This window comes from Hyaena hyaena, unplaced genomic scaffold (assembly GCF_003009895.1).
Source record: "Hyaena hyaena isolate Hyena2069 unplaced genomic scaffold, ASM300989v1 scaffold_607, whole genome shotgun sequence".
NCBI classification, from domain to species: Eukaryota; Metazoa; Chordata; class Mammalia; order Carnivora; family Hyaenidae; genus Hyaena; species Hyaena hyaena.
Window position 1 is genome coordinate 892,613 of NW_024081241.1, and position 26,625 is coordinate 919,237.

At 41.4% G+C, this 26,625-nt stretch overlaps 3 protein-coding genes across 3 annotated transcripts in view; 1 reads left to right on the top strand and 2 right to left on the bottom strand.

The window, feature by feature from the left end:
• EIF2AK2 (eukaryotic translation initiation factor 2 alpha kinase 2) overlaps positions 1–6,060 on the bottom strand; it is a 36,676-nt gene extending 30,616 nt beyond the window's left edge. Inside the window, 2 exon segments of the mRNA XM_039257210.1 lie at positions 11–142; positions 5,451–6,060. Of these exon segments, the coding sequence (XP_039113141.1) occupies positions 11–129 (119 nt within the window). The 5' untranslated portion in view covers positions 130–142; positions 5,451–6,060.
• A 5,557-nt stretch (positions 6,061–11,617) lies between these two features.
• The window catches only part of CEBPZOS (CEBPZ opposite strand), a 29,409-nt gene continuing 14,401 nt past the window's right edge, over positions 11,618–26,625 (top strand). The window contains exons 1-2 of the mRNA XM_039257214.1: positions 11,618–11,691; positions 23,318–23,464. The gene's annotated coding sequence lies outside the window, so the exon portion shown is untranslated. The remainder of the gene's footprint in view (positions 11,692–23,317; positions 23,465–26,625) is intronic.
• SULT6B1 (sulfotransferase family 6B member 1) overlaps positions 11,650–26,625 on the bottom strand; it is an 18,813-nt gene continuing 3,837 nt past the window's right edge. Inside the window, exons 3-7 of the mRNA XM_039257211.1 lie at positions 24,571–24,660; positions 23,324–23,450; positions 17,732–17,826; positions 14,471–14,627; positions 11,650–11,780 (exon numbers count right to left, since the gene is read on the bottom strand). Coding sequence (XP_039113142.1) covers positions 11,650–11,780; positions 14,471–14,627; positions 17,732–17,826; positions 23,324–23,450; positions 24,571–24,660 — 600 coding nt within the window. The remainder of the gene's footprint in view (positions 11,781–14,470; positions 14,628–17,731; positions 17,827–23,323; positions 23,451–24,570; positions 24,661–26,625) is intronic.

Genomic DNA, 26,625 nt, shown 5'->3' on the forward strand with positions numbered 1-26,625 from the left:
AGCAATTTACCTTGAGTCATGTGGAGGTCCTGTCTTAGACAGTTCCTCATACTTAAGTAACATGTTGTGCCTCTGGCAGTATACATTAAGTTCTTCTATAAAAAAACTTGGTGGACGATGATTGGCCATTTCTTCTAGTAACCTAGAACCAAAGAGATGTTTAAAAAAAGTGACAAAGAAGATTTTCACAATCAAGTTTAGGAGACAAAACAGGGTAAAAAGAATTTTCTTTATAAGACTCATCTTGGGGCGCCTGGGTGGCTAAGTCGGTTAAGCATCCGACTTTGGCTCAGGTCATGATCTCACAGTTGGTGAGTTCAAGCCCCACACTGGGCTCTATGCTGACAGCTCAGAGCCTGGAGCCTGCTTCAGATTCTGTGTCTTCTTCTCTCTCTGCCCCTCCCCCACTTGCACTTTGTCTCTCTCTCTCTCTCTCTCTCTCTCATAAAGTAAAAAAGCCTCATCTTAGCCCCACATAAATACAGACTTCTTTTTTTTTTTTTTACAAAAACTTTTTTGCTCTCATGAACTGCACACCAAGGCAATTTCTCCAAAACCTTCTACTTTCTTAACTCAACTGGCCAAAAAAGGAAAGGGATCTTTCTCTTCCACTCCACGCTCTGTTTCTAGTGAGTGTCAGGTACAGGTTTATCCACCTGGATGAGAAGGTAAAAAGGCTACAGGAGTAGAATCATAATTCTTCATGCTGAGAAGAAAAATCTTGAGTACATATATAAAGTGAAGTTTATGAAATCATTAAAGAGTTTGCAATATAGAAATCTATTTCTGTATGAAATCTCAAACATCTTCCCTTTGAAAAGTCAATTTTAAGTAAATTTACCTGGGTAAATTATGACCCCAGTTTATAGGTGTCATTGGACCAAGAGAGTAGCAATGACTTAAATCATAAGAAAAATCTTAAAAAAAAAAATCTAAATATAGGAGCCCAAACTATAAAACTCTTAGTAAAATCATTTGTGTAACATGGGACACTATGAAGAAAATGAAAAGAATTTACAGAATGGGATATCTATAAGTCACATACTGATAAGGGTCTAATGTCCAGAATATATAAATAACCTTTACAACCCAACAACAAAAAGACAACCCAATTTAAAAAATAGGCAAAGGACTTAAACAGACATTCTTATAAATATTCTAGTACCCCAGAGTCCAGTCCTTGGATCTCTTTTTTTTTTAAACCTTTTTTAAATGTTTTTTTTTATTTATTGTTCTCAGAGAACATTTATTCTGAGAGAGAAAGAGAGAGAGAGAGAGAGACCAGGGGAGGAGTAGAGAGAGAGGGAGGTATGGAATCCGAAACAAGAGTCCAGGCTCTGAGCTGTAAGCACAGAGCCCAACGTGGGGCTCGAATCCACGAACCCTGAGATCATGACCTGAACTGAAGTCTGATGCTCAACCAACTGAGTCACGCAGGTGCCCCTTCTCTTTGCTCTACTTACCCTCACTTCCCTGGTGACCGCCTCCAGAATTATGGCTTTAAATTTCACCTACACAACAGTGGTCCGCAAAAGAATACTTCTACCCCTCTTTCCTGACTCCTAACTCCTCTGTCCAACACGCTGTCTCCTGAAATGTTCTTGACTCTACCCCTTCCACTCCCTTTGCCTGGTCAACTCCTATTTCCTGTAGATCTCAGCTCGAATGTCCCTTCCCAGACACCCTAGAATAGGTCCAGGTTCAGTACTCTATCACAGCTCCTGTCCCTTTTACTGCAATTGCTGATATAACTGTACTCCAAAAGAGTTCAAAAGCTACAAGAGGGAAGGGACAAGGGTGTTATAATAGCGACTCAATAATCAATGAGTGAATACCAAAATATCTGCAGACCTCCCCCACCTGCATGACTTGTCAGATGCTTTTCTCTTTGCTTTGAATGCAGTATCTGCACCCTCTGTCTACCAGGCACCTCCCACTCAACTGTGAGGCTCAACAAGTCTTCGTTGATGTTGGAGGGGCAGCTAGGATTCCTTCAAGTCCCTGCAGTTCCACCTTGCCCAGCTCCGCTAATTGCCCAGTGAGCTCTTTGGGAAACAGATTCTTTGTCTTACTCATCTTTGTGGCATCAACATTCAGTAGGCAATGGTAAGTGCTGAACAGTTGAATAGTATACAGGAAAATGAAAGAATGACTCATCAAAATTAAACACTTTCAACCCCCTCATCTTCTCCTTTTTCTTCATTTGCTGTTTTCTGTGTACCCTTTCTTCATTTATTTAATAAATGCTTATCAAGTGTCAGGCACTGTTCTGACAGTGAGTATACAGATGTGAACTGACAGGTTATGACCCTACCTGCATCCCACTGAGGGAAGACAGAAAATGACCATGTACAGAAACAAATAACAGGAGTGGATGATATGATGATCAGATGTCCGAAAGTGCTACAATGAAATTAAATAGGGGTGCGGCGCAGAGGATGATTTCTGTTGGCGGGGACAGAGATACGAGGGAGGTGGTTTTAGACACAGTGGCCGGGAAAGACCTTTTCTTAGGAGGCAATATTTAAATGAAGACTGAATGATGAGAAAGTCCATCATTATCAAGATCCGGGGGAGGAGTATCTCAGGAATCAGCATGGCCTTTGAAGGGAATGACAAAAAGATCAAGGGGACTGCTGCACGCTGAATGAGGGGGAAAGAGAAGGAAACGGGGCCAGCGCCTCCCACACAGACCTTGTAGTTCATGGTCAGAACTGGTGGATGTTATTACAATTGCAATAGGAAGTTACGGTGGTTCTCTAAGTAGAGGGTGGATGTGATTGGGTTTATGTTTTAAGTGATTACTCTGATACTATGTAAAGAACAGGGTATGGGGGCAGGGATGGTGTGAAAAGGGAAGCAGAGCATGTGCAGAAGTAAGAAGATCAAGCAGTGGTTTAGGTGAACAATGCTGGTGGCTCGAGATGCCTGGAGTCAGAGCAAAGGTAAAGCCCTCACATGACTGCTTCATGTCGTAGAGACAGGCTTTAGAGCCCCACCGATCCAGGCTACACACCCTCTGAACCTTTCATGTGTGACTTGAAGACGGGAATAAAAGCAGAGTTCAATGTTGTGGGGAATAAATCTGACAAAAAGAATCCAGCAGAGCCCTCCCCACACTGTTAACCCTCCATCAATGGTGCTCCTGGTCTGCGATTCCAAAAGCCAAAAGGCACTAAAAATTGAGGTTTATTTTGTTTCCATTTGTTCGTTTTGTTTTTGATAGGTTTGTAGGCCCCGCCCCACGTCTAGACCTGAAATGACACGAACTAGCCTTACGATACGTTGTTGTCCACTTATACATTTCACTACAGAAATTGTTTTATTAGAGAGTGCTCCCCCCAAGTCCCGCGGAGAGCATTATATAATAGCCAGGATGTGTGCTGCCTTACCTTCCTAAAATCCAAAAACCTCTAAATACCAGAACACATCTGGCCCAAAGGCTTTTGATAAGGATCTGTAGATGTACCGTAGGAATAGTGTCATTTACTTTGGTCACAACCATGAGACCACATGTCAGACTGGGAGGGGATCACAGACTTCACAACAGCAGTTATGGAAGAGAGCGGAAGTTCTATCAAATGCTCTAAATCCTCCGCACTCTTAACTTTAAGTTATTGCCGATCATCAGAATGACAAGCCAGTTTGAGTTTAAGTGAAATATATGTGTAGCCTAAGGAAGTGCTGACTTAACATGTTGGAAAAAGTACTTACAAGACTGGGAAAAAAGCAGCAGCCGGCTTCTTTTTCAACTATTGTAAATAAATCTTGTTTTAATTCTATGTTGTCATCTTCCTCAAAGAATTCCCCACCTAAATCACTGACGAGTATTATGTGTCCCTCTTACTCATACCTGGAAGTCACTCTGACTGTGCCTCTGTCCCTTCTGGCAGACCGTGAGCTGCTTGGGGCTCAGCCTCCTTGGGGGCCTCTGCAATGCTTGCCACACAACATGTATCACCTAGTATCTGACTAATGAAATGAATAAACTATAGGCCCAGGATTATGGATCCTCAGGGTCAATGAAGCAAGATGAAGAAGAGCATAATCTGCCCAAATTCCAAACTCCTAAGTTACAGCGGAGTCTATCTTTTAGCCCTCCTTCAACAAGACACTTTTTAGTGTCTTTAGAAATCACAGGCAATAGGAAGTCTCGTTATTCTGTAATTCAAAAGAGAGTAAGAGAGTTTATAAATCACCATTCATCAACAGATATTTAACGAGAACCTATTATGTACTAGGTGCCTGGGTGGTACCAGTGAACAAAACTCTATTCATGTGGGGGTGCCTGGGTGGCTCAGTCGGTTAAGCAGCCAACTTGGGCTCAGGTCATGCTCTCAGTTTGTGGATTCGAGCCCCATGTCGGGCTCTGTGCCTACAGGTTAGAGCCTGGAGCCTGTTTCAGATTCTGTGTCTCCCTCTCTCTCCCTGCCCTTCCCCCACTCACACTCTGTGTCTCCCTCTCTCTCCCTGCCCTTCCCCCGCTCACACTCTGTGTCTCTCTCTCTTAAAAATAAATAAACATTAAAAAAAATTAAAAAAAGCCCTCTATTCGTGTGAACTTACTAACGGAGGAACTCAGACAAATCCACAAAAAATGTCATGGGCTGGAAACTCTATGTTGAAAAGTGAAGCAGAATAAGGGGTGTTGCCAGAGAAGGAAGGTGTTTTGTTGTTTTAATAATATACACTATTCAGGGAAAGCTCCTCTGATATAAGTAATATTGCAGGAAGCACATGGTAAAACAGGAGCGCCTGGGTGGCTGAGTGGGTTAGGAGTCCAACTTCAGCTCAGGCCATGATCTCATACATAGGTCATGATCCCACCGTTGCTGGGTTGGAGCCCCAGGGCCTGCTTGGGATTCTCTCTCTCTCTCTCTCTCTCTCTCTCTCTCTCTCAAAAGTAAATACACTAAAAAAGAAGAAATGCAGGGTAAGGCAAAAAGAACGGCCCATGAAGGCTTCCGTGGCGGGGGGGGGGGGGGGAGATTTCCAGGAAGAGGAAACAGGCAGTGCAAAGGCCCAGAGGCAGGCCTATGCTTGGCTGTATGCTAAGAACAGTAATGAGGCCTGCAAGATGGGTCGGTCGGAGTGGAGACGGCAAGGGGGCTTGTTTGTGCCATTTATGGAATTCTGATGAGATGGTAAGCTATTGGGATGACCCGAGCAAAGGAGTGTCCTGTTCTGACTTAAAGGCCCCCTAGGGCAGCAACGATATTGAGGAAAGATACGGGGAAGAGCGTAGTACGGCGTTGGGGAGTTGACTTGGGGGGGGGGGCGGGGGCGGCTAAGGTCCGACAATTGGGAAATGATCAGAACTGCCTAGGCAAGAGATTTTCAGCCAGGGCCTCCGTATTTCCCATCTGTCTATCACATTGCCCGCCATATCTGTTTTCCACTAGATCCACCCCCCCCCACCCCCGCCCATCCCGGCCTGGGAAATGCGTTACTTGCTCTGATCGAAATTCTTCGCAGGAAGGAAATAGCTGCCAGCCGCCGGGGCGCTGCGGGAGCCTTTCCCCAGCTGCGGGGCTCGGACGGCGCTCGCGCGCGGCCGGGCCGGGGTCGCGGCCTCTCCCCGGCGGCCACTTCCCGGGCCGTCCCCGCCCCGCTCGCGCCCGGGGCCCGCTGCTCGCCCCGCGCCGCCGCCGCCCCGCTCGCGCCCGGAGCCCGCTGCTCACGCTGCGCCGCCGCCGCCGCCGCCGCCCGCCTGCTGCGTGCGGGCGGCTCGCTCTCGCTTTCCTTTTCCCCGCGGGCTCCGCCTTCTATGGCCGCGCGCCGCCCCTCCCGCATCGACTCCGGGAATCGCGGGAAATTCGAGTCTCCCGCCGAGTCTGCGCGGCGCGCGCGGCCACCCACGTGCCGCTCGGTGCCCGCGGGGCGCGCTGGGACCCTCCTGCAGCACCCCCATTTCAGGTCCTCGGGCTTCCAGCTGCGTGTCTGCGTCCGCAGGGAGGACGGGGAGAGCTCCGAGCGCCCGTGGCGTGCCAGGGTGGATATTACCCGCTCCATTTCAGGATCGGAGAAGCTGGGTAAATGAACTCGTCCAGAGTCCGGCTGCTGGTAAGTGGCAAAGTCAGGAGTCAACTCAGGGTCAGGCCTGTAAACACCAAAGTACTCCGACCTCGTTCCCTTCTGCCTCCTCACCTTTACCTGAATACCTCGCCTTCCTTCAGGCAGTTTCCACCCATTCATCTATTCTTGAACAGGTACTTGCTAGAGCTGTGCTAACCAGCGGCGGCAGGTCCAGCAGTTAGGAGTCACCTGCTCCCTGTGGGACCTTTTGGAGTTTTACTACCAAAGCCCCTACGAGTAGTCCACGATTTATAGGAAACTGACACAGTGATTGAGGAGCACTGCGGACTTACAATGCAGCAAAGTAGGTACCATTACCATACCCATTTAACAGATAAGAAAAACTGAGGTCTGAGGCACAGAGAAGTTCAGTAACACAGAAGTTAAGTAAGCAGGAGCTAGATTTAGAACCAGAAGTCCGTGCCCTGAACATCTGAGCTAGATTGAGGGAGTGAGGCGGTCCCCAGATGGACCTGTGATACACATTTGACACTGGGCATTGTCTCTAGGAGTCTTTGCCCACTCCTCTTCTACATCCCTTCAAAATTTCAGTGCCTAACTGAATGGCTAAATTTTCAATGGTTAAACTGTATTTTCTTTAGAGCCCATGTCCTGGGCAGGATTCAGATTCTGCAAATGTGAAGTCCTGGTGGTAAGTTCCCCAGCATGGAAGGTGATTGTTCACAATGAATTGGGGTAGGAGGGTATAGCATGTGTGAGTTCGTCAACACGAAATTCTCATCAAGGCTGATTTGGCCGCCGAGCACCCAGCGTTTTCACATCAGGGACCAACTCTGAGCCCCACTGTAGGGTACCATACTCCAAGGTAGACCAGCCAGCCACTTGGTGGCAAACAGGTTACACAGGAGCCCTTCCATCTGAAGTGCACAGGGATTTGCCGTGTGGGGAGTAAACATTTATTTCAGGTACAGATTTGCATTTCCTTCCTGCAGTGCTTCTGCCAGCATCATCACCATTGGATATTCTGTATACTTTGCTCACCATCATGGTATGTCTTGCTAAGAAACCCATTTGACAGAAAAAGAAATGAGACAGTCTACTGACTACCATAGAACTCAATAGTTTTATTATGAACCTCACCGCAGCTGGCTGTACAGAGCAGTAAGATGAAGTATTGAGGACTCGGGTACAGCCCCAAGCAGGAGACAACACTTAGCAAGCTGAGGGTACTGTCCTTCATGGGCAGTGTGTGTTCGAAATCAGATTGCTGTTTCTTTTATGGTCAGTACACATGAACTCAGGAAACAGTAGAAGTGAGAGGGTTGTGTCCCGCAATTAAACCTAGTTATGCTCTTGCAAAATAGCACTTCCTGTTCCTATGACATTGGGCTGTGTTTCTGGTAGGCGGTACATAGATCCTTGAATAAGAATTTGAATCAGCGTCTGGACATTTCAGGTTCATGATTCCATCAGGCTATCAAGGAAATAAGGAAGTTGCCGAACTGGCTGAGCTTACTAATGGTATTTCCAAGGCGAAATGGGGATGTAGCCACACAACGGAGTCAGGTACAAGCACGTCTTCAACTCAGGAGTTCCTCTAGAGTTCCTTCTAGTAACTCCTTGTTCAGTGATACATGTTCATGGAAATCTACAGCTGTTCAACCACACAGGGCTCTCTAGGGCTCAGATTCTTCAGGATTAAAGGTCTATGTCACCCTACTGGCTGGGAAGATTTCTGAGGGCAAAGAGAATAATGAATAAGGAAGTAATAAACACCAACTACGGCCTCATGACCTGTTGCAGAAGAAAGGACCATAGGAACCATGCATTTTTCTTCCTTGCTTTGATTTTGTATTAATAAACTTCTTTTAAGGGCTTTTCCCTTTCCTTTTCTATGAGATTTGCTGCTGGTGGTTAATTTTATGATAGTCTTCTGGTTAGAGTGTCTGACGGTAGAATTTGTGACTAAAAACGAAGAGGGAGGAGCATCACATAGCCATGGGTATAAAGACTAGGGGATTCACATGTTTTCATTTGAAGAAGAGAACAGGTGCATTAGGTGGGAGCATAGTTCTGTTGTCTGCTTGAAAGATTATTAGTGCAAGCAGTGGACTGCACAATATTGTTCATTTTTATTTAGCTTCCAATCTCGCTCCTTTCTATGTCTCCCTGTCTCCCAGATTATAAAGTATGGAAGGTTAAAATCACATTGTCCAGATTTTTACGGAGTTAAAATTCATGAGTTCTGCTAATGACTGATGAGTGGCGGTGCAAGATTTGGAAGACGGAAGGGAGGATAAGGCCATCCTCGTGTGACAGAAAGAGCTGATGAGCAAACTTCTGTGCTCATGACTCCAGGTGCCCTTGTCAATTCTCTAAGGGTATGGGGCAGCAGTGGTGGCAGCCGTGGTGGAAGGAGTGGCAGTGACAGAGTCCTGAGTTCTGGATGGCAGGTACAGTGGAAGTCTCCTGGTTTCGTCTGCCAACCTTTCCGACATATGTGCATTCATTTCCCACTGAGTCCTTATGCTTAACATGCTTACGGTGGTTTCTATTTCCAATACTGCAAAAAGAGAAATCTCCCCCCAAAGTGGAACCCACACTGAGTAGAGTTCAGAAGTGAAGGTTAAGAATCAGGTCCTCATGCACTTGTGGGGATGAGCACTGGGTGTTATATGGAAACCAATTTGACAATAAACTATTTGTAAAAAAAAAAAAAAAAGAATCAGGTCCTCATTTGAGCTCTGGATCAAGCCTCACCTGAACCAGACCCATCCTAGACCAATCAGTTATAAGAGTTCTCCCCTCCTCTTCTTTCTACTATAAACCAATATGTGTTGGGTTTTCTGTTTATTACATCAAAAGCATCCTGAATAATTTAATATTCTAAATAGCACTTCTGGTTTAAAAAGAAAGTCGCTTCATTCATTAATTTATTCAGTACATATTTATTGAGTGCCTACAATGTGCAGCATTGTACCGGATACACGATGACGGCCAAAAATGACACTATGTCCTGAATTGTTTATATAGAAATGAGTTTCAAAAAGATAAGAGTGTTTGTAGGAGAGGAGGCAGACATTCAGTTGATCTTTATTTTTTAAGTTGTTTTTTAAAAACTTTTTAATGTTTATTTTTGAGAGAGAGAGTGTGTGAGCAAGGGAGGGGCAGAGAGAGAGAGGGAGACACAGAATCTGAAGCAGGTTCCAGGCTCTGAGCTGTCAGCACAGAGCATGAACCCATGAACCGTGAGATCATGACCTGAGCCGAAGTTCAATGCTCGAGCCACCTAGGCACCCCTTAAGTTTTTTTTTTAAGTTTATTTATTTATTTTGTGAGAAAGAGAGAGAATGAGCAGAGAAGGGCCAGAGAGAGAGGAGGACAGACGAATCGAAGCAGGCTCTGTGTTGACAGCAGAGAGCCTGATGTGGGCTCAAATTCACAACCCATGAGATGGTGACCTGAGCTGTAGTCAGACACTTAACTGACTGAGCCACCAGGTACCTCTCGGTTGTTCTTTATATACTCTAAATAGTAGCCTTTTATTTAGTAACTTTTTCAAGTCTCTGCCCTGCCATTTTACATGTTTTAGTTTCACTTCCTTAATAACACAGTTTTGCCTTTTAAGATTTTTTTGTAAGCTACATCCAACCTCAGGCTAGAATTCACAACTCCGAGTTCAAGAGTCAGGACTGAGGCAGCCAGGTGTCCCACAAAGATGTTTAGATTTTAATGTAGCCAAAAACATAAACTGTTTCCTCTTTGTGCTTTCTGTTTGTTCTTTAACGAATCTCACTCTAGTTATAAAAATATTATCTTGTATTTGCTTCTAAAAATCTAAAGCTTTAAAATCTTTTTTAAGCATAAGGGTATTTAATTTGCAAGAAATTCATTTTTGTGAGCGATAGAATATAAGAATCAAATTTTACATCAGCTGTATCATAGCCAGTTGTATTTGTAGCAAATATGGAAGAGTGTAACTTCTTCCTATCATGTGCAATGGCAGCCCTGTCCTATATGGGTCAGTTCAACAGCTCTATTTTGTTCTAATTGTCTACCAATCACAGGAGCCTGGGCATTAAAGCCCAAGCTTCTTTGTTGCTGACAAATCTCTCAGCAAATGGTGGCTTAATGTCATCTCTGATTCGTACCTGGTCTGGTTCTCTGCTCCCTCTGTGGTTTTGGTCCCTGATGAGTCCACTTACTCTACTGGGGGCTGAGCAATGCAACTAAAAGAATTTTTATCCAGACTTTCTTCGTGTTCTGAGGGACCAAGGGTTTTCAGGTTATGTAATCTACCATACTACCAGAAATAGTCCTGCAGTCTCTTTCCAAGCAACTTTTTAGAAATCTTTTTAATGTTTGTTTATTTTTGAGAGAGAGAGAGAGGGAGAAAGAGAGACAGAATGCAAGTGGGGGAGGGTCAGAGAGAGAGGGAGATACGGAATCTTAAAACAGACCAGGCTCCGAGCTGTCAGCACAGAGCCTGATGCAGGGCTCGAACCCACAGACCGTGAGATCATGACCTGAGCTAAAGTTGGACGCTTAGCCGACTGAGCTACCCAGGCACCCCACTCAAAGCAATTTTATCGAACTTTTCTATGAACCATTCTTAACTGTGACCAGCTATGGTGTAAAGATTAGGGAATGTTGAGAGAGTTTGTCCAAAACATTCTTTACCTTCTCTTGTAAGTTCCACATGACTACCTGGGGTTCTGTGGTCAAAAAGCCTTAATGCCAGAATAAGACAATCTCTAATATTTAGCTTTGAAGTAAAGGTTGTGTTAAATAGACATACAATGCCCCTTGAGACTGAGGCCTCCATAGGACCTACTGAAGGAACATACACAGAGTGGAGGAGCAATGAATGCATTTTCCTTGAATTATATGATAGGATTTAGTCATCTTAATTCAGTGCAGAATTGGAATTAAATTTCCCCCAACAGTAAGTCTGAGATAACCACAAGGGCTTTGGGTTGTAGTGAGGGACAGAAGAATCATTCTGGGAGGACAAAAACTTGAGCATCATTGGGGGGCTTGTCTGATCTACACTCCACTCAGACACAGATTGAGGTGTGTCTCTGATAGTATCTGCTTGTGCTCTTATATGAACCCAGAGCATGAAAGAAGTTCCAACCCCAGCATGCCACATTAGCAAGAGTATCCCTTTTGGACAGCTAAATGGTCTTTCTTCAAAAACCCAATGGAGCACCTGGGTGGCTCATTTGGTTAAGCATCCGACTTTGGCTAAGGTCATGATCTCAGCGTTTGTGGGTTTGAGCCCCGTGTCGGGTTCTGTGCTGACAACTCAGAGCCTGGAGCCTGCTTCAGACTCTGTGTCTCCCTCTTTCTCTGCCTCTCCCCTACTTGTGCTTTGAGTGTGTGTGTGTGTGTCTCAAAAATAAATCATGAACATTAAAAAAAATTTTTTTAAAGTGAACAAACAACTCCGTGCTCAAAAACTTCAAGTGTTATCATTATTATTAAATTCATATTACATATACCTAAATGTTATTTAATTATCATTAGTGTATTATTTAATCAACTTCTTATTTCATTCTTTAATTATTATTCAGGAAAAGAAAATACCCACGCCTGCCGAACTGGCCAGAATCAAGCATGGCAATAGGATTCATACTTCAACTTTGCTCCCAGGTAAGTGCCTGCTAAGCACTCTTTGAATTTTTCATCCATTTCCTGGTTCTGAGTTTCACTGAACAAATTTTTCCAATCACCAACTTCACCTACAACACACACAAAAAGACAACAGACCCGGACACCTGTTAGAATATTTCTTCCTGAGGGTGCCTGGGTGGCTCAGTCGGTTATGCCTCCGACTTTGGCTCAGGTCATGGTCTCATGGTTCGTGGGTTCAAGCCCATGTTGGACTCTGTGCTGACAGCTCAGAGCCTGGAGCCTGCTTCAGATTCTGTGTCTCCCTCTCTCTCTGACCCTCCCCTGCTCATGCTGTCTCTCTCTCTCTCTCAGAAATAAATAAAACATTAAAAAATTTTTTTAATTAAAAAATTATTTCTTCCTAGGTTTTTTCTTTTAAGCTATTTTATTTCATTTTATTTTTATTTTTATCTGAGTGTGGTTGGCACACAGTGTTACATTAGTTTCAGGCATGTCACCCTGTGGTTCAACATACACAGTATGCTGTGCTCACCACAAATTCAGCTACTGTCTATGACCACAGAATGCCACTTACAATACCACGTGTGCCCTGTGCTGTGCCTTTTAGTCCCATGACCTGTTCATCACTCAACTGGAAGCCCGTACTTCCGGCTTCCCTTCACCCATTTTACCCATCCCCCATTCTTGATTTTACTGTTTTGTCAGTGCAGCGTTCCACTTTGAAATGTGACGTGGAGACATGAAGAAAATTAAACAGTTTTAAAAATGAATGTAATTCCTCTTGTAAAGTTAATGGTATCCTTTGGGGCTTCCCCATCGGTGGCAGGGTAGATGACGCGCTTTCTTTATAACACGGAAGGGACTGTTGACCTCAGTCATCTCCTAGCCCCGCCCCTGTCTCAACACTTGGGATCTAAAATTCCACTTTTTGAGAGTCTTTTTTTTTTTCTCTCTGTAAAGTCTTTTAAATACTTTACCCCTTGAGACTTTATCATTTTACAGCAAGTTTTGGTTAAGACCTCAGATACTGATAATTTTGCAAAAAGTTATTACTTTGCCTGAGACTAGGATATGTTTTACTTATTCTTTTTAAAAATAAAGGAAGTTACTTGTTTCTTTAGAATCTTTTGGTGATTTGGGTTGAAGTTGCAAGTTCTTTGGTGCATAGCCATTGAAATGTATGTTTATAAAGAGGGTTTAATGACAAGGAAATGCTTAGATGTATGAAGGGAATAAAACACAAAGCTGTTTACAAATGTCATCCACTATATAAAACATCCCAGAATGAGGCTGGAAGAAATATGCCAAAAAGTGAAACTTGCCTCTGATGGGAGAAATGTGGATAAGTTTTAATGCTTTTGCACATTTTCCTGTGCTTTCTGAATTTTTTTGCAAAGAATATTGTAAAATTTTTAAGTTATTTCTTTATTTTAGAATTTTTCTGTTCTGAATAGTGCTTGTTTAATTTAGCATGAGTGGCTCAGTTGGTTAAGCATCTGACTTTGTTTCAGGTCATGATCTTGCATGTTTGGCAAGTTTGAGCCCCGTGTTGGGCTCTGTGCTGACAGCTCAGAGCCTGGAGTCAGCTCTGATTTTGTGTCTCCCTCTTTCTCTGCCCCTCTCCCCACTCATGCTCTGTCTGTCTGTCTGTTTCTCTCTCTCAAAAATAAACATTAAAAAACAATGTACAGAAAAGTTCTTGTTTTGTTTCCTCCTTTAAAGCTAATCAAACAAGGCATAAAATCAGGGGTAAAGTCAGGGATCAAACCTAGACCAGATTTCCATTCAATGTTTCATTCACATTAGGTATTTTAAATGGGTCTTCATTTGATAAAGTGGAATAGAATCAAGTAAACCTACATTCAAATACTGACTCCATCGATCATTAGCTTTGTGGCAATTAACAAATTAATTTCCTTGGGATTTGGTGCCCACGTTTATAAAATTCAGGAATTCATATATTTTTTGCTATAAAATTTATGCAGATAAATAGTGCTTCCTTTAAGTCATGTTATACTTTCAATATATAAAATTAATGTTAAAAACCTGGTAATATTAAGCTATATTATCATTAATTTCCATAAGAAATTAGATTGCCTTAAAAAAAATCACAGTTCTCAACCAACAGGGCAATAAAAGGTGGCGAATGAGGTATAAAGAAGTCATTGATGAGCTTCCCACAAAGTCCTTTAAAGGGGCCCCACTCAGCTAATACATGATTCCGTCTCAGCTTGCTATTCCCTGTTTATTTTAAATATATATAATCCTTTAATTTTAATGTAATGGTGGAGCCCTGGGTGCTGTCTTGTCATCACAAATTGGCAAGCAAATACGCTAAAGGATACTGTAGATATTGTGGAACTCAGTCTACTTCTCTGGAAGTAGTACTCAGTGGAAGTATACTACTTAGTGGGACTCAGTCTACTTCTGAACTCACTGTGTCCAAATTTGTTGAAGGAGAAAAAAGAAAACCCTGTCTTGGGGCGCCTGGGTGGCTCAGTCGGTTAAGCGTCCGACTTTGGCTCAGGTCATGATCTTGCACTCTGTAGTTCAAGCCCTGCATCGGGCTCTGTGCTGACAGCTCAGAGTCTGGAGCCTGCTTCAGATTCTGTGTCTCTCTCTCTCTTTGACCTTCCCCTGCTCACGCTGCCTCTCTCTCTCTTAGAAATAAATTAAACATTAAAAATTAAAAAAAAAAAAAAAAAAGAAAACAAAATCCTATCTTAAGATAAAAGTATTTGGATTGCCTGTTACACATGCAAACTGATGGATGTCCCAGAACCCAATGCAACTTTACCTTTGCGGAACAGAAAGGGTCCAACAGCACCATGTGTTTCCTGGGACTTTGCTCGCATTGCTTGGAAGGTACTCTGGGCTGAGATGGTTTGGATCTGCTCCCCAGTTAAAGAGAATCCAAAGAACTCAGCAATTTGTTTTATTCCAGCGGCCAGGTTCTGAAAACAACATTTTTAAGGGTAAACGTCTTTCTGTGGGAATTGTGCCCGAGCAAAGACAGGTTTCTTAGAATGGATTTCTTAAACCCACCTCTTTAACTCATCTTTTGATCTTCTCTTTAGACATTCTTTGATACTTCTGTATCAATATTTGAGATAGCCCTACAAAATATTTGTATTGTTTTTACTTTGTAGTTTCAATGTGTGACTCTTACTGAACTACTCGGGATACAAATAATGATAGCAAGCGTTAAGTAGTAGGTCTTATCTAAGATGATACTCATTTTATTAAAAAGCACCAGTCTAGATGAGCTGAGGAAATTAATGTATATTTACATGCTCATTCCAATTCTCTTTTCTTCTGAATCCTATTTATAGCTATTGTTTAATTCTATCCAGAAAGTCTGATTTTTAGAATCCTAAAAACTAGGATTCTTGAAATTTATCTTGTCTAAATACCCTTGAAAATCATGAACCCCCAACAGTATCCCTGACCAATGAAGATTCATAATTTTCTTTTTTTTTTTTTTTTTTTTTAATGTTTTATTTCTGAGAGAGAGGCAGCGTGAGCAGGAGAGGGTCAGAGAGAGAGGGAGACACAGAATCTGAAACAGGCTCCAGGCTCCGAGCTGTCAGCACAGAGCCCGATGTGGGCCTCGAACCCACAAACCGTGAGATCATGACCTGAGCCGAAGTCGGACGCTTAACCAACTGAGCCACCCAGGCGCCCCTGAAGATTCATAATTTTCGAGAACAGTTTCTTAAACTGTATTCTACAAAGTACTAATTTGCTTCAAGGTGGCCATAGATGTTTTATGAAATAAAAAGGAGGGTGAAGGGCTGAGGTCAAATAAGTTTGGAATCCTTTTGGTTAAATAAAGAGAAGTTTGTTTTGTTTTTTTTATCCTACAGAATCTCTCACTCTTTAGTATGTCAGCTTGCAATGTAAATGTTCCAAAGGAGAGCAGTCCCCAAAGCAGTGTGAATAGGCAACCTCCAAGCAAGAATTACTACATCTGGGCAACATGGCAATCCATGGAACACAAATTTCAGAAACATTATTCTAGACTAGAAGGAGAAAAGACTAAATTAGTATGTTCTTTCATGTTACATAAATGCACGCTATAAACAGAAGGGATGGATTCAATTATACTTTCTTTTGATAAGAATTTCAGAGGAGACTGGTGTTAATAACCAATTCCCCTAGAAAGCATTTGGCACACTCCCTTCTTTTTAACATATTTTTTCTATTGGAATTCCAGGACTCTGGCTTCTCTCCTGCCTCATTAGCCACTCCTCCGTCTCCTTTGCTGATTCCTCCTGTTTCTCAAACTGTCTATCTAAGGGACCCTAGGGCTCAGTTCTTGGTCTTCTTCTCTTCCTTATGTGTATACTTACATACGTGCAAGTGTGTAATCTCATGGCCTCAAATGCCATCTATGTGCCAAATTTATATATACAGCCCAGTACTCTGTCTGCATTTAAGACGTTTATACTCAACTGCCCACTTGACCTCTCCATTTGGATGACTAATAAACATCTCAGACTAAGCAAGTCCAAAGTCAAACCCCTGATCTTTCCCACAATCTCACTTCACCTGCTGGCACTTCCTACTCAAGTGATGACAATTCAGTCTTCTCAGTTGGTCAGGCCAATGATATTGGAGTTTTATTTGACTTCTCTTTTTTCTCTCACTGCTCTTTCTCCTGTCCAATCCAGCAGCAAATCCTAACAGCTCTTCTTTAACAAATATTCAGAATTTAACCACTTATTACTTCCACTGCTCCTTCTGGTTGGAGCCACCATCTTCCTTTACCTGGACTACTATAGTACTCTCCTCATGGATTTCCCTACAGTACATTCTCATATACCAACCAGAATGCACCTGTTAAAAACACAACTCCTAGGGGCGCCTGGGCGGCTTAGTCGGTTAAGCGTCCGACTTTCGCTTAGGTCATGATCTCGCGGTTCGTGGGTTTGAGCCCCGCATCGGGCTCTGTGCTGACTGCCAGCTCAGAGCCTGGAGCTTGTTTCAGTCTGTGACTCCCTCTCTCTCTGACCCTCCCCTGCTCACACTGTCTCTCTCTGTCTCCTAGAAATAAATAAAACATTTAAAAAAAACAAAACAAAACAAAACACAACTCCTATCCCTCTTCTGCTCGAATCCCATAATGGATTCCATTTCACTCAGAGTGAAAGCCAAAGTAATTTCAATGGCTGGCCACATTATTCCTCATACTTCTCTCTACCCTACTGCCTTGCCTCTGTTCTCGTTGGTTAATCTCTTCTGGTTCACCCCGACTGACCCAGCACATTCACCTCCTTCATATCACTCAATCATACCAGGAACACTCCTGCCTCAAGGCCTATGCTCCAGTTGATTCTGTATGCCTGGAAAGTTCTTATTCCAGTTACCTACTTGGCTTACTCCCTCATCTTCATTAGGTTGTCACTTAAATTGCATCCATTCCATGAGGTTTCCACCAACTACCCTATTTTATACAGGGATTTGTCCAACATCCCAATTCCCCATCCCTGACATTTCCAGTTTTCCTTAATCAGCTATGCCATTTTTTCTCACATATTACAAAAAATACTGTATTTATTATTATTTTTCTGTCTCCCTGCCTTCTCCAGATAGAAGGTAAGCTTCTCCAAGGCAGCGAATTTTGTCTGGTCTGTTCACTGATGAAGAGGCCTAGAACAAGGGCCTAGAACAATGCTGGGAAGCACTAAATGTTCATAAATACCAATTTAAAAAATAACATTATGTGGAAAAATCGATTCACAGCAAAATGCATCTCTAATTAAATCTCAACTGAAACCTACTTATTATTTTTGCCATTCTTAAGTTGGACTATCTGAGAAGGAAACAAAGTAGCCACTCTTAGTAATAAGTTGCTAAGCATTATTTTATTTCTGTTAAATAGACAGCCTAAGCCCCTAAGCATTGTATTTTTTCCTAACCCTAGAACACAAACCTGGAATATTTATTTTTTAATTGAATACAATGTTTGTTCACACAACCAGACATTAAAAGTAGCTTCTCTGTGTTATATTTTATAATAAATCTTGCTATGGAATGTCAATAATCAAAATCTTACCTTCTTCAAGTCTTCATATAATATGAACTTAACATTTTCGTCTTCAAGATGTTTGTTCCAATTAATGGCAAAATCAAAATAGCTTCCCCAAGAAACTAAAAATATAGGGAAAAATTCTTAAGGAATTTCAAATATTGAGGTTAAAATTACAGATGGTTAATTTATAAAATATAAACTATGTATGTGTGTGTGTGTGTGTGTGTGTGTGTGTGCTCAGACAAGATGTTTGTTATTATAAATCCCCACTCCAAAAGAACTGGCATACTACCGTACCCATTGTCAGATTTCTATTCATTTTATTATTTTCATAAATAAGAACATAACTAAGCAAGTTGCCAAAGTGTTTTGATAAAAACTACCAGCCATTCATGAATATTTAGGTGAATAAAATGATTCAGAAATAGTGAGAGGTACATGAAAGTTGACAGAGAGTGCCGGAAAGAAAAAAATGATGAGAAAGATGTTTTCTAGATCAGCATTGTCCAATAGAAATGTAATGCAAGCCACATCTGTAAGCTTTTAAAAATGCTTATTTATTTATTTTTGAGAGAGAGAGAAAGCACAAGTGAGGCAGGGGCAGAGAGAAAGGGAGACAGAGGCTCCGAAGCAGGATCTGTGCTGAGAACGCAGAGCCCGATTTGTGGCTCGGACTCATGAACCGTGCGATCATGACCTGAGCCAAAGTCAGATGCTTAACTGACTGAACCACCCAGACACTCGCTACTACATCTGTAATTTTAAATGTTCCGATAGCCACATTAAGAAAAGCAAATAGAAACAGGTGAAATTAATTTTAATATTTTATTTTGTTTAACCAAATATATCCCAAAATGTTATCATTTCAGAATATAATCAACATAAAAAATTACTAAGGAACCATCACAGCTTGCTTTGTATAGTCCAAGCCTTCAAAAGCCAGTGGGCATTTTACACTTATAGACAATCTCAATTTGAATGCCAAGTTCTTAATCAAAAATACTTGATGTATTTTTAGGCTTTTTTTTTTTTTAAGTTTATTTATTTAGAGAGAGAGTACATAGGCAGGGGAAAGGCAAAAGGAGAGGGAGAGAGAGAGAATCCCAAGGAAGCTCTGCACTGTCAGTGCAGAGCCTGATGCAGGGCTCAAATTTACAAACCCGTGAGATCGTGACCTGAGCTGAAATCAAGAGTTGGATGCTTAATTGACTGAGCCACTCAGGTGCCCTGATATATTTTAGACTTTTAAAACCTAGGTTGAAGAAGTAGATTCATATACTCTCTTGTGCCAAATTTATTTAAAAGTTTCCAATAACTGAATTTAGTATCTGTTTTTCTTTTAATTTTTTAATGTTTATTTTTGAGAGAGAGAGAGAGAGAACACAATGGGGGAGGGCAGACAGAGAGAGGGAGACCCAGAATCTGAAGCAGGTTCCAGGCTCTGGAAGCAGGCTCCAAGCTCTGAGCTGTCAGCACAGAGCCTGATGTGGGGCTTGAACCCATGAACCGCGAGATTGTGACCTCAGCCGAAGTCGGACGGACGCTTAACTGACTGAGCCACCCAGGCGCCCTGAGTATCTGTTTTTAAATTTAAACCAATTAAAATTAAGTAAAATGATGGCAATGAGAAACAATGAAATCTGGCCATGTGTAGCAACATGGATGGACCTTGAGGGTGTTATGCTGAGCGAAATAAGTCAGGCAGAGAAGGACAAATATCATATGTTTGCACGTATAGGAGGATTAGGAGGAACTTGACGGAGGAACAAGCGGGAGAAGAAGGGCGGAAATGGTGGGGGAAAGGGAGAGAGGCAAACCATGAGAGACTCTTGAATGCTGACAAAAACTGAGGACTGATGGATGTGGGGGGGAGGGGGGGATGGGCATGGAGGAGGGCACTTGTGGGGATGAGCACTAGGTGTTGTATGGAAACCAACTTGACAATAAACTATTTGTAAAAAAAAAAAAAAAAAAAGATGGCTTTCCAATAAAAATTTCATTTTATTTAAAAATTAAAAAAAAATAAAATAAAATTAAGTAAAATGTAAAATTTAACTCCTCGATTGCACTAGTCACAATTTTGAGTAACTCCCTAAACCTCTTTGTACCCTATTGCCTCATTTGTAAAACAGCGTTGTTGGGAGGTTTAAATGAATTAATACCTATCAAATGGTTAAAACAGTGCCTGATTAATAGTACTCACTCAGCAAATTTTAGCCACATTATTACTGTATAACTAGTAATATAGTTATGTAATATGTATTATGTATATAATACATATTACATAATAATATTCTCATAATTATTGTCACTATCATCATCATTGAAGCCCTTGCTTTCAGCCAGGCTATTTCTACATGTTTTATTTGTTGAGGCAAACCCTGTAAGTTTCATACCCAATATTCAATACACTCCTGTTATTGTTGCTGACCAAACTCTGGTTACTTGGGTCTAAGCCAGTTATGAGAATTTTGGTTCCTATTTTTCAGTCTCTCTTCGAGCTGTAATGAGTCTCAGGATATGGTCGTGGCCAGCAAGACACGAGCAGAAGTCTGCTGGAAGGTTTCCAGTAAAACTGTTGTGGTCTTGATGAACCTCCTTGAGGATCTGAAAGTGATGCTTGGAGGAAGAGTAGACAACTTGAGAGTAAATTGCAAAAGGCAGAAGGGCAAGGCCAAGGGAATGGCAGAGGCATTGGCTTGCCATCCCTGGGCAACTGAACCAGCTGTCTACCTTCAGGCTTCTTGTGTAGTGAGGAAAATAAAACCCAATCTGTTTAGGCCACTGTGGTCAGGTTTTCTATTCTTCCTCATGCACTATTAGTTGATATTTACATATTTTATCCTTCAGTCTTTAAAGCAATCCAATGTGATAGGTACAGTTTTTAGGCCATTTGGTTGAATAACCAAATTATTTGGAAATAACCTTTAAGTTCACAGTAAGGAAGTTATGGGTTGTACCATCTTTCAACATCTGACACTGGAGCTATAGTCTGCCAAACAAAATGCTCTACCATCTTACTTCCTATCGGTCAGATATTCTATCTTTACTTCAGAGTTAAGAAACCAATATTCACAAAGATCAAATATCTTGCTGACCATCAGCCAGGTGTGAGTGATTTGAACCTGGATTTAAATTCTAGCTCTGCTGCTTAGTGGCTGTGTCACCTTTTTATGCCTCTATTTCCATCTTTATAAAATGGGGACAATAATAGTATTTATCCCCATGAGGTTTTTAAGAGAAATGAAATTTTAGGGGGCACCTGGGTGGCTTAGTCAGCTGAGCATCCGACTCTTGGTTTCAGTTCAGGTCATGATCTCACAGTTTGTGTATTTGAGCCCTGCATCAGGCTCCACTCTGACAGCACAGAGCCTGCCTGGGATTCTCTCTCTCCCTCTTTCTTGGCCCCTCCCCTGCTCTCTCTGTCTCTTGAAATAAATAAACGTAAAAAAAAGAGAAATGAAATGTTAAAATGTATGCGAGGGATAGCATATAGTGCCTGGCCTGTAGTAATTGCTCAGTAAGTGGTAATAATTCTATCTAATATATAATAATAAGTGATGAAGCCCAATTCAGTCCTCTCATTCCAAATCCTGCATGTTTTCCAGGCCACTGAGCTTCCTCTGTAAGTTGAAATTAACAAGTGTGCAAAGCTGAAACTTTAGTCAAGGTAACCCTGCATTTTATCATTGTTGATAAAATAATTAGGCTAAAAGGATAGATAGGGTAACAGGGTAACAGAACCTCCCCCTATGATAGATTGTTCCAGTGATGACAGCTTTCTCATTGTCAAATGTTCTCTCGTGTTATCAATGGGGTGCAGTTGCAGACCTTTCTTTAACGGCCTCCATCCAGTCTCAGTGAGTGGTTTCCAGACAAACAAAACTTTTTAATGGTGCTTCATAGCCACCGTCTGTGTACTTTTTGTCTCCTTCCCTAATCGCAATACTTAACCTTTGCTTAGGGGCCAATATTGTACCCAGTGTCCGTGGGGCGTGGCATTGCTGTGCTGGTCACCTTTAGAAGTGGTTCTCTTTGGCACCTGGGTGGCTCAGTTGGTTAAACATCCCCCTCTTGATTTCAGCTCAGGTCATGATCTCACAGTTAAGTGTGTTCAAGGCGCGCATCCGGCTCTGTGCTGACACTGCAGAGCCTGTTTGGGATTCTCCCCCTCCCTCTGCCCCTCCATACTTGTGCTGCCTCTGTCTCTAAATAAATAAATAAATAAATAAATAAATAAATAAATAAACTTTAAAAATAATGTTGGGATGAGCACTGGCTGTTAGTATGTAAGCGATGACCCACGGGAATCCACCCCCCAAACCAAGAGCACACCGTACACACAGCATGTTAACCAATTTGACAATAAAGTCTATTTTTTAAAAACTTCAGGGGCGCCTGGGTGGCTTAGTCGGTTGGGCGTCCGACTTTCGCTTGGGTCATGATCTCGCGGTTCGTGGGTTCGGGCCCCGCGTCGGGCTCTGTGCTGACTGCCAGCTCAGAGCCTGGAGCCTGTTTCAGTCTGTGACTCCCTCTCTCTGACCCTCCCCTGCTCACGCTGTCTCTCTCTCTCTCTCTCCTAGAAATAAATAAAAAAATAAATAAATAAAAAATAAAAAGATTTCAATATATCAATTGGGGCAAGGACACACAGTTCAATCTACAATAATTCCCCTCCTCTACTATCTACTTAACCATGGACATNAACTTCAAAATAAAATAAAGGTGGTCCTCTTAGAGTGACTTGTCAACAACTTCTCGAGGATCGTGTGGCATGAATTCTGCCTTCTACTACACTGTAAAGACTCAAGAGAACCATTGGCTAACAGAGGCATCTTGAATCTCTGGCCATTATACCCGGGGAAGTAGAGTCACTGGGACTTATAAGAAGTAGGACCACTGGCAAGTGATTTAACTTTTTGGATCATTTTTCTCGTCTGTGCAAGGGGCTACAAATACTTTATTCATAGTCTGTTACAGTCTTAAATGAAATCATGCACATATAATACCTCCTTTAGTCCCTGGAGTATAGGTAGACACTTAGAAGAGGTTTTTTTTTTTTAAAGTAATCTCTACACCTAACATGGGGCTGGAACTCACAACCCCAAGATCAAGGGTCGCTTGCTCTATGGTTTGAGCCAGCCAGAAGCCTCAGTAGGCACTTAGAAAATTGCAGTTATCAATAACCAGAAGTAAAACATCAACGTGGTCTAAAAAAGTTTGTATCCTTTCTGGCTAACAAATATCTTAGATGTGTTTGCTCAGTGTCATGCTTTTATCTTTTTTTTGTTTTTATCACTGTGTTATATAGTGAATTAGGGGACATTAACTAGCGATGCTTTTCTCCATGACTCTATATAGGCCTCTTTGTCCTGTGTCTGTTCTATGGCCGCTTCATAGTTATAGGCAGCATATGAATTGCCCAAATTCTTATTAAAAACAGTAATGTATTATTGTTCGATGCCCAGAACTAGTAGTGCTATAAAACTTCATGTAAAAGCAACTTTTTGGTTCCTGGATTCTCCTTCATCTCCTTTCTTTACCTTAAAGCACATTTGATTTTTTTATACTTTTGTGGTTGTGTCGAAGTAAGAATTCTTTTACCAACAGCCATACCTTGTCCTTTCATGAAGTGTCTGAAGAATTCCTCCCAGGAGCCATAGCTTGGAATATCAGGGACATCGTTGTGGAAGTGGAAGAAAGATACAGCCGTATCTTTAGGGTTTCGAAATATCACCAGTATCTAGAAGAAGAAAAGTAAGTTAATGTATTCAGGTCTACGTTTTTAACTTTGGAAAAGTGAAAAGGTAAACAATATCATTGTGTACTCTTGTATACGACATAATTTGTTAACATATAGAGAAATTGAGGAAAAGGGGGTGGCAGATGGGGAAGTCTGGGGAGAGGGGAGAGAAAAGAAAAAGCAGATTGTTGTTGTGGCAGAGAGCTTTTGCTAATGAACTTAGACAGTAAGAAGGTATATGTAGAAGATATATATATATATATATATATAAAAAAGCAGGGTGTCTGGGTGGCTCAATTCATTAAGGGTCTGACTCTTGATTTCAGCTCAGTTCATGATCTCATGGCTTGTGGGGTTTAGCCCCAAGTCAGGCTCTGCACTAATAGCGTGGAGCCTGCTTGGGATTCTCTCTCTCTCTCTCTCTCTCTCTCTCTCTCTCTCTCTTTCTCTCTGTCTCAAAATAAATAAACAAACATTAAAAAAAGAGAGAGAGAGCAGATACCAAAAAGGAAAAAAGGACAAGCTCATTAGAATAGTCATAAGGGCATGATCTGGAAGATTATACCACAAAACAAAGTAAAAACTGCAAATATTAAAGAAAAAAATAATATTAAGGCCAAGGAAAATAATGTTCAGAGTTTGTTTGGTAGGAGAGGATCAAACAATGATGAGTAGCCAAAGCACCCATAGTTATGTATGCAGGACATGAAGTTTGTTATTATATGTGAAATTCAGAAATAAAATTGTTTCAGGCCTCACATAAATAATGCTCACCAGAAAGAACCAAAAAAACCAACTTCTGCTCGCTTTCCTATTGCATTCTTTTGTTAAACACTCTAGATATCTTAGTGGGATTCTGAAATCTATTCACTATAAAGCAGATTTTAAAATATGTTAAATTCTAGGGATATGTTTTATATCTTACCTGAAAATGCATTCACTTTGAGTGCAACTATAGCAAATATATTTGAAGAAAGAAACAACTGAAGAAATACTAAATAACACATTTCATTTCTCAAAATTCTATGATAAAGACGCAGACTTCATCACATAGCTCAGAAAGGCAATATCTAGACATTAAAAACTTCCAACTAAAATACAGGTAGGGAGGGACACTCACCTTGGCTTTATTCTTGAAGATGGACCCAGGTAATTTGTCATAATGGAGGTGAGTTGCCAGAATCCTTGGGGATGGAAACTGTTTCATTCTCTTAAAAATAGACACAGTAAAGTGAAAGTGTGTATGTGTTATGATGAATTGCTCTTAAGTGTAGCATCTGAATGGTAGTTTCAAGCATCCCTTTTATGCCTTTTCCATTTCCCCCCTCCAATTTGTTTTTACTTATGTCTGTTTTCTTACTTTGTGGAGTTGAGGAATGGAGAAAATCATAAGTAAATAATTTAAATCATCCATTTAGACCTCCTTATAGGATTTGGCTTCCCATTTTGGGTGGGTCATTTTTTGAAAATGTTACCTTTTCTACAAACATACTAAATTCTTTTTAGAATTGATTCTTTGCAGCTCATAATTTGCGATCTATTCTTTGTCTTCATTTGGCTCTCTTCTATGGTCAAGGTCTTTACCAGAAATATTCAAGTTTTTCCATAGCTCCCCCAAACGCATTTTTAATATCTAAATTTTTTTCACCAACAAAATTCCATGCAATCAAATATCCTAACAGAACCTGAAAAATGGGTTTGAAAATGCGCTGAGTGACTTGAATATCTGAGAAATATTTTACTAGAGAAATTCTCAGTTTAAGGACTCAGTGATTGATTATTTGTGTGTGTGTGTATCTGCTTCCACTGATAATTTTAAAAGTGAAGTTAACCGTTTAATCTGCCAGGGTTAAGGGTTTTATAGTATGTTATATGGGCTAAAGGTTCAGTTTCATTTCCACACTTGTAGAGGTCACTCACTGCTAGGGCACATTATTTCTTTTTTTTCTTCTTTTCTTTTTCTTTCTTTTCTTTTCTTTTTTTTTTTTTACAAATAGTTTATTGTCAAGTTGGTTTCCATATAACACCCAGTGCTCATCCCCACAAGGTTCTTCTCTGGGGCACATTATTTCAAGTGATAAAATGATATTTAGACATTTATAAGCAATTTTTCTGTAGAAACTTACTGGACATCTCAACTCCAGCAAGAGTAAAAAAAAAAAAAAAAAAACAATGAACACCTGAGATCTAAAAAATTTAAAAACATTAAGTCAATGATATGCGCTTCGGTGGAAATTAATAGTGATAATGCTTGATGGGCACCTAGATGACTCAGTTAGTTAATCGTAGATCACGATTTCACAGTTTGTGAGTTCGAGCCCTGCATCTGGCTCTGTGCTGACACAGCAGAGCCTGCTTTGGATCCTCTGTCTCCCTCTCTCTCTGACCCTCCCTTGCTGTCTCTCTCTCTCAAATAAATAAACATGAAAAAAGAAGAGAATAGAATAGTCATAATACTTGATTTACATCAGATTGCCCTAATTTTTAGTTTTGAACATCACTTTTACATTGATTCACAGCAATCCTCTCAGGTGGATATTATAACCCCTATTTTAGAGATTAACAACTGGCTTTGAGGTTTTAAGTGCTTTGTGCAAAATCACACAGATGGTAATTTCCAGATTAAGTTATAGAATGCTGTTTCCACTACACTGCATGGCCAAAAATCACAAAAAGACATATGAGAAATGGTAAAGTTCCTTAAAGAATTAGAGAAATATCCAGGGAGAAAATGGGAAATAACTGTAACAAAACTGATGTGTTGACAAAAAAGTGCGTTGGGGCCAAAATAAGCAATGTAAAGACTGGATATAGACACATCTTAAGAAAATACATGGGGCTCAAATGCACAACCCCGAGATCAAGAGCTGGATGTGGGGCACCTGGGTGGGTCTGTTGAGGATCTGACCCTTATTTTTGGTTCAGGTCAAGATCTCACAGATTGTGGGTCTGACCCCCTTATTGGGCTCTGTGTTAAGGTGCAGAGCCTGCTTGGGATTCTCTGTCTCCCTCTCTCTCTCTCTGCCCCTCCTCTGCCCATACTCTCTCCTTCTTTCTAAGTAAATAAATTTTAAAAATTGTAAATAAAAGGAGAGTTGGGGGGCGCCTGGGTGGCTTAGTCGGTTAAGCGTCCGACTTTCGCTTAGGTCATGATCTCGCGGTTCGTGGGTTCGGG